The 8,612-nt window shown below is 36.4% G+C and overlaps 1 protein-coding gene across 1 annotated transcript; it reads left to right on the top strand.

The window, feature by feature from the left end:
• The first annotated feature begins 1,259 nt into the window (after positions 1-1,259).
• LOC146138731 (ryncolin-4-like) lies at positions 1,260-8,360 on the top strand. Its single transcript, XM_083394665.1, has 8 exons — positions 1,260-1,317; positions 2,345-2,439; positions 2,768-2,908; positions 4,682-4,768; positions 5,763-5,859; positions 6,327-6,423; positions 7,039-7,167; positions 8,213-8,360. Exons 1-8 carry the CDS (start codon positions 1,260-1,262, stop codon positions 8,358-8,360), a joined length of 852 nt encoding a protein of 283 aa, XP_083250791.1.
• Positions 8,361-8,612: the final 252 nt, after the last annotated feature.

The raw sequence follows: 8,612 nt of genomic DNA, 5'->3' as shown, positions 1-8,612 counted from the left end.
TTTAGGAAATGAGTAAAGGTTAACAACTTCATATTAGTAAATGGCCGTATTTTTCTAACCCTAAATAGGTTAATATTTCAATAAAATTGGTCGTTATATAGCGTCACATGATTATAAACTAAATTGATGTTAATACACCTCCTAACGCTAAAGCAGTTTCTTTCCTCGAAAAAGCTAAAGCAGTTTCTTTCCTCGAAAAAGTGGAAATTTACTGTATATATAGGTTCATTGAATTTCATAAACTTTAACTCCAACGAACTTTTATCTTCTTTAAGGTTAACGGATTAGGAGAAGAAACCACTTAAAGTTATCTCCACCAAGCAACGAAAGTTTACCTTAAAAATATAAACTCTTTCAAAAGTGAACAAAAATTATACATGGCTTTCACAAAAATGCTTTCCAAAAGAACCAAATTATTTAAAGAAAGCGGGAAAAATGTTAAGTAGTGATGGCTAATTGACATACGAAATAATTTACGCAAAATTTTCAGGGAAGTACATGCTTTTTGGTTTTGTATTTTTGCATTACTGTTTAATTTAGGATTTTTTTTGGAAAATGATCTTGTGCTCCTTGAACCCGCTGATGTGCTGTTAAGTAAAACCTACGGGAAAGTGCTAAAAGCAAACAACTAAGCCACTTTCAAGGTCAGAGGTGCTATTTTCTATAAAACAAGTGCGTTTTTTGCCTTAAAAGAATAACAAAGCAGACACTATACACATAAAACTAAAGGGCTATGACACTTTGATTAATTATAAACTTATTTGCCCGACAAATATTGTTTTTATTGAAAGTGACAACCCTCCGATGACCTATTCAGGTAGCCTAAACTGCGTCAGTGCAATGAGATTTCCACTTAAAAATATATAGCTTTGTATGCTGCAGACAATAATAACACGGTGGAACATGTCTACAATATGAGGTTAAAAACAAGATAAAGCATCACGAACAAGATAACTTTTTTTTGTGGTTTTATAGAAAGCTTTATTGTTTAGGAGTATGAAACTAATATTTAATTTTTTGCTTTTAAATTAATAAAATTATATATAAAATGCCGCATTGTATCATGGCGGAAATGAATAGCAAATAAATGCGGAAATTGTGATTAAGCCACCAATATACGGATAACGCTTTAACGTTTGAGCGACGGAAAGCATCGTGATATCGCCAAAGGAAATGGTAATCTTGTTCCGTTTTATGGTAATGGGCCGTCGTAAATATTCTAACTTTGCCATTTGTAGTTTGAAAAAGCAGAAAACAACATGGAGGTTTTGGTACAGCTTCTTTTTCTTGTTCTATTGCCTTTAATACGAGCCGACGGTAAGTTTTGTGTTGATAGCATTAAAAACGTTCACTTCATAGGCCTTTTAAATGTAAGGTTACAAAATATAGTTATTTCCTTTGGTTTATCGCAATCTATGTTATCGCTGTAAAATACCGTTTGTCGTACATCACTGCTCGTATAAAAACTTGTTGCACAATCCCCAGTTTGATAAGCTCTGATGTAGAATGTTTCTTAAAACTTCATCTAAAGTAAAAAATAAGATAAAGATAAAATTTGAAGAAAGAAACAAATTAAGTAAAAAAAAAATAATAAAATATTTTTACAATTTTTTTTATGTATTACTGTACTATTTGCTAAAGACGAGAAGAAAATGTGTTAATATTTGTTTTTTTAGAAAACATTATTTTATCACTAGCAAATATTGCGCAATACTATACTTCAACGTTTAATTGCATATGTTCTTAATTTTTTTTATACGCTAAATATAATATTTAATACCAAACTACGAATAACGATATCAGGGCTGCGAGGTTGAATTTGTGACTCGACGGAGTTGGATAATTGTGCTGAAATAGGACTCGGGGTTTGAGTAAGACTATACCCGAATTCGACGTTAGCAGTACAAATTTTAAAACTGATAAGACCGAAAACTGTTAATTGTAAAGGTGGAATAGCATGCGGTAGTATACTTACCAACCACGTATTGTGGGGAGAAGAATTATATGACAACCCTATGAGTGGATTGCTGAATATCAAACTTATTTTAGCTTCGTGAACTAGTGAAATACAGGCTGTAGAGTCGGAGCCGGATTAAGGACCTGACGAAATCGTCAAATTTGACCGTATTTGGACTCGGGTAATTTTGTGCCTGTGGTCGGATTTGGGAGTCGGATCCGGTTTGCTTTTAACCGAATCAATAGCCCAGAACGATATCCAATAACTCCACTTTAGACCGTTTTCGAAAAGATAAAACCAAATGTTGGACTTTCAAGCTCAACCTGAAATTTTCATTTGCGTTTTTCTGACTCTGTTTTTGTTTTTCTTTGCATTGGCATTCCGTAGAGGACAAGCAATACGCGAATCTCTTCTGTGAGGTTGGAACGCGAATTGACGGAAGACCGGACAACTTCAAAGTGGTAGAATGCCAGCAATGGGAGGTACGTGATGAGAAATCAAGTCTCGATATTGGGAAAAAATCCTGGTAAAAAATGGAAAGAATCATGTTAAAAATTGGAAAAATCCTTTTATAAAATAGAAAGACTCATGTTAAAATGGAAATTATCCTGTTAAAAAATCTAAGGATTCTGCTAAAAGGAAAAGAATCCTTTTAAAAGTAAAATACTTTTATGCTTCGTGGCCCTCTTTGAAACGCTCTCAACCGCCGTGCCCCCACCCCCCGCCTGCTTACAAAAATAACGGTTTGGTGTCTCCTGTTGTAGACCGCAGTGTATATCGCTCGTATACAGTTGAGTTTCTTTTTTCCAGGACACTTGCCAGACCAAGTGGGAAATTCACGAGGACGGGAGACACACGATCGAGAAGGTTTGTCAGAACTGGAAGGGTTGCCAGGGCAGCGCCGGAGTGAACAAGTACAGCTGCTACTCGGAAAACTCGGTCAAAACCAATGTGAGTATACTGTGGGGCACGAGTTTAGTAGTTGAGGTTTTTGACTCTCGTTTGAAGGTTACTTGAAAGGTTGCGTGCGTATAACTCGTTAGCCAACCACAAGACGTATAGGTTAATAGAATTGTATGATCTGATAAGCGAACAACCAGTTAAACTATAGAAGGCGGACAAGTTAGCATATAGGAGATGCTACTTGCAATATCAAAGTTGCGAACAACAAGACAATAACTGAGAAGACGTTTTCTTTTCGAGCAGATAGCGGTATCAAGTACACAAATCCCTGTGCTGACAGCACAGAGATAATGTAAGCTAGTAGGCTAACTACTTTGCACTTTGGAGCGAGTAGGCAATAAATCTGTGGCATAAGCAAATACATCACAAAAGTTACTGTAAACACAATCTCTTAGTCGGTAAATTATAGTCGTGCGCTCTACAATACCCTTTTATAAATCTTGGATACGAAATCGTACAACAGTTTATGGAGCGCAAATTGTAAACACCTCGTAACGCAAGCACGCTTTTAAAGTTTCTAAAAAAATGTTGACTTGACTCTAACAAAGGGATTATATAGTAGTATCTGCAAAGGGGTGGATCCTGCAATTTTGTTTTAGAAGGGCCTATGGTAAAAACGTTTCGCCATGCAGTATGTCTCGTCTACAAATATGCAAGGGAAATCAACCATAAATACAGTACATTCCAGGGTTGGGCAACTAAAGCCTTCACTCCTTAGGTTTTAGCAAACTGCTATGAGATGCAGAGCGATTTTATGCTGACAAGATTTGTTAAAACGTGTCAAGCATCAACCTCCCACCCCCTGAATCGTCCTCTGTCATCCGATCACTTTGATGTTTTCGACAAATCCTGCAGTGTGAAAAAAATTCGCCTAAAAGTAGCCTATACGCAATATTGTGTGTGGCATTTATGTTAAATCAAGCTGGATAACGTGTAAAGTTTCTTTCTGCTTTCTTGTATATATTTTTGAGTTTAGTTTAACCAGATTTATTTTTAGAAATAAAACCACCCATAACCCCTCTTCTTAACTTTATCGGCTGGTCTCAAATAAATTTCACTTTGTTGTAAAGCAGTGTGGTTCTCAACCGGGGTGCCGCGGCACTCTAGGGTGTCATTTTTAACGCTTAAGGTATATCGATTAATATTTCAAATTTTTTTTAGGATTTCGAATATTTGCTTTATTGGTAAGCTTTAAAAAAAAAAATAAAAAGTTTTTTTCAACCTTGTTGCACAGTTAATGTGCTGTTTCAATCTCGTTTCTAGTAACCTTACAGTTAACCACTCTTAAAAATACGACCAAGGGTGCCGCGAAGTATTTATAATTTCTGAAGGGTGTCCACAAGCCAAAAGAGGTTGCGAAACACTGCTGTAGACCATTGAGCCTAAAAAAATTATCTAAAAAAATGAACTTGTGCAATTTTCCGCACAATTTTTCTTTTAAGTTTGGGGTCATAGTAAAACCTTTATCTAATTCCCTTTCTGCCTAATTGTTTCACACACTAATGACTGCAGATTTGGCAATGTTTTTTTTAAAAAAGTGACGTTTCACCTAAATTTCCAAGATATGTACGCTCAAACTAAACTAGCTAGAAATTCAAACACATATGTTGTTAAATTCCTCAAAAAAGATTGCGAACACTGTAGGTAATATTTAAAAACCGATTCCTGCTTTATCGAAAGAATAAGAAACGATCGACACTATTGTTTCATTTGCTGCTTGGTTTCTTGGCTGGTCACTTGCCGTATTTTTTGTTTGTTTAGAATCGTCTCTGCTTCCACTGTTGTCAGCGCGACAAATGCAACGTGTTCGATTTCGTGCCGTCTGCGATATCCGGACGTATTGAGCATGTAAGTTGTCCAAGTTTATGAGAACTCGGCATGAAACATCATACTTCTTGTCTGCTGGTACCCTATGGCTAGGTTACGGCAAATTCAGAATGTTGCCAAAACTAATGACATTATGGAAGAATGCAACAAGAAAAATGCCTTAATATCTGTAACAAACGGGCAACACAAAAATGTCCAAAAATAATAAAAATCTTTATATAAACTGCTGCTACCAGGTATAGTAACACTACCAATAATGTTCAAAAACAGCTCCTCTGGTAACTTAAATTGTTCGCCAACGTTTCGGCAACCTATTCAAATCGCCTTAGTAAACTACACCGAACGCTTATAGTACAATATAGGGAAAACTGACGAATTCATAATGTTGTGAAAGCTACTGAAAATATGGAAGAATGCCATAAGAAAACCTTTGAATATAACAATACAGTACTGTCCACCTATACATGTGCCTTAATATCTAACTCGACACCCACCGAAAGATTTTAAAATAAGCAACACTTAAATGTCAAATTTTTTTTTATATAAACTCTTACTACCAGATTTAGTAATATTATTCAAAAACAAATTGTAGTTCTTTACCAATGCATCGGCAACTTAGTCAAAACATCTTCGTCAGGATTAATCACACCGAACGCTCGTAGTACAATATATGTAAAAGCACAAAAAATGCAAGAAAAAACGCGAGCAACAACACGATAAGAAAACAATTAGCGATATCGTTTTGCTTTTAGTCCTTGAGCCAGTGCTTTGTACCAAGCTTTCCTTATGTTATTTTGGCGCCCATTGTGAAGCACTAGAGTTAGTAGACAGAGTGCAGATTGTTTTATTCTAAATTTTTAGCGCTAATCTGGATTAGCTCTACAGTTTATTTAATCATAAATGCGAATCAGAATTAAATTACGCAAATTGCAACGGTTCAAGAACAGCCGTGCAGTCGTTCTTAGCGCAAGTAAAAATATTTCGTGTGTGTAGTTTTGTGTGTGTTTTGTTCCAGACTTTCCAAACCCGTTTCGACGGATCGGTAAACTTCGACCGCGACTGGGAAGACTACAAAGTTGGTTTCGGCAACAGGCAGGGAGAGTTTTGGACTGGTAAGTAACAAGCCTGACGCCTTAATCCAGTGTGAACCTTACATACGAGACCTCAGTGCTGGAACAAGGCGTTTTGAAATGACTAAAGTCCCACTTTTTGATTTCTGCATTCGATTAACTATTCAATCAGTGCGCTCCTCTAAAGTTGATCTATCAGTCTCTTACTAGTTGTTAATAATAAGTAATTTTGAAATAACCTAAGTCATATTATTTTCGCCCAAAAGAATATAAGTCAAGACATTTCCCCCAAAAAATTTGGTTAAGTCAAGACAGTTTGCCAAAAAGACTTAATTTAAGACAAGACATTTTGTCTAAACAACTTAAGTCAATCAAGTCACTTTACCGAATGACTTGAGTCAAAAACAGTCATTTTGCTTAAAAAACTTAAGTCAAGTCATTTTGCTTAAAATACTTAATACAACTCATTTATGAATGGTGGCTTGAGTGTACTTTTCTTACGCCTACAGGTCTCGACAACTTGCATCTGTTGACGTACATGTATAACTGCGATCTACGAGTGGTCGCCGAGTTCTACCACGACGAAACTCTGAGGGGAGAATGGAAGTCAGTATAATTATGTTAAATGGCCGAAAACAATAGCGTTTGAGGAAGGGCCGAAGCCTCTAACTAATCTGTTCTTCTTTGTAAAAGGCCGTGTATGACTAATTCTAGATTGAGTAATCAGGTGGCACTGTACAAAGACAAATCGTATTGAAATCTTGACAAGCTTTCGCACAATCGTGCTTCATCAGGTCCAAGTAGAAAAAGTAATTCTGACCTTCAGGCATTAACCTGTCCCTGAACAAAAGGCTCTCAGAACCACATTTGTCACGCACATCCAATATAAAATTTGTATGCCACGCCTAATTTTAAAATAAAGTGCAATGAATGTACGGCTCTCGCGCGGCCCCCAACTAGATGATAATACTAAACTATTCAAAAGTAACTCGCGGCCCACAAAAAATGGCTCTGCGGCCCACATTTGGGCCGCGGCCCACAGTTTGCCGACCACTGAGTTAAACGGTTATTTATATATTATAATTAAAACATCTTTGGTAATTATATTTTTTTGTTCTCCAACGCATACAAAGGCATCCTTCGTTAGGGTAAACGAAAACGAACTGGCTATATTGATTAACATTATACCTACTATGGCAACACCTTACGTATTTTCCATAGATACTTCAAGGTACGCCGCGAGGACCAAAACTACGAGATGGAATACGATACATACACGGGACCACTTGGCAACGGGTTAGCTGCCCACAAGGGCTACCCTTTTAGCACAAGAGATAGGGACAACGACAGGTGAGCTGATCCGGCAAGGTTTTCCTGTTTCTTTCGGTATTGATTAAGTGCAGATTTTACAAACATCCGAACCCGTAATGGTAGCTGAAAGATGAATGCCAAAGCCTGGTAATTTGTGCTCAGTCACATTAACTGATGATAACACAAGTTCGTTTTGAAACGTCCTAATCAGAACCTGTCCGCAACTTAAGGTAACCGCTTTTCTTCGTAAAGAAAATCGAATAACATGACACTGTGGATTTGATAAATCAAATATTTCAGTTTGTATGCGATTGGCCTGTTAATTTTTTTTTTTTGTTAGCGTATCAAATTTATCAGTAGAAATTATAGATTTATTAGATACTTTAGATTTGTGTTATACCCTTTCCTTCACAGTCAAAACTTTAAAGCTGATTTATTAACAGTCGAGTAGTAATAGAAACCGACTTTTAAACGCTTAAAATTCTATTGGAACACTTTAAATATAACTTTAAATAACAGCCAATGATTCAATTTAAGTGCACTTAAGTCACTGTTTTAAAATAGCTTGACTTGACGTAAGTCGTTTGTCCACAATGACTTGACTTGTAGTTATGCAATGGTGGAATAACTTACAAAATTGGGTTACCAATCTCAATTTCTGCACGTAAAACAATTTTTTTTATTTTGAGTTGAGGTATTGCTCGTAAAAACGGATAATGCCGAAACACTTCATATGTATAGACAGATCACCATCTGTGAATAGCTTTAAATAGAGCTATTTCCGTTTCTCTAAGTTATGTGTCAGCCAAACTTTTCTTAACAAAAAACACGGACCGGATAAAAAGTTTGCTTAATTTAAATTGCCTTCTTTACTGTGTCGTTCCGAAAACAATAGCCATTAACGTACGATGAGTATCAAAGCTCACACAGAAGCAGGTAGCACATTTCGATCTAGTCGAATAATTATTTTTTATTTCAACTCCACTTAACTTAACGTTGTAGTTTTAGCACATTTCGAACGTTCAGAATAATTTGCTTATCAATTTCAACATAGCTTAACGGTTTAGTTTTGCTTTTTCGTCAGGAACGTTAACAAAAACTGCGCCGAGAATAACCAAGGTGGTTGGTGGTTCGGGCGGAAGTGCAACGCAGGCAGCTTGAACGGACAGAACGACCTCGATCGGTTCGGCATCAAGTTTGTGCAGATGACTGTGGTCTGCTACAACCTTTAGCGCTTCTCGCGTTATATTTCTGCTGTTGTATACGGCAAACTAATAAAATAAAATAAAAAGATTAATATAATAAACAAAGCATTCAATGCTAACTTGGAGTATAGGAAAAAGGTTATTATAGGCATACAACTGCTGTAGGCGTACATATGTATTTAGTCTTCTCATTTTTTAACTGTTCTAGGGTATTGTAGTCCGGCAAAACCTCTTAGCGTTACCATCCTGATTGTCCTAACATTAAAGGATGAAAACCGA

This window comes from Ascidiella aspersa, chromosome 7 (assembly GCF_963924565.1).
Source record: "Ascidiella aspersa chromosome 7, kaAscAspe10.2, whole genome shotgun sequence".
Classification (NCBI taxonomy): Eukaryota; Metazoa; Chordata; class Ascidiacea; order Phlebobranchia; family Ascidiidae; genus Ascidiella; species Ascidiella aspersa.
Note: the sequence above shows the minus strand (reverse complement) of the source record. Positions and strands in the feature narration are given on the sequence as shown.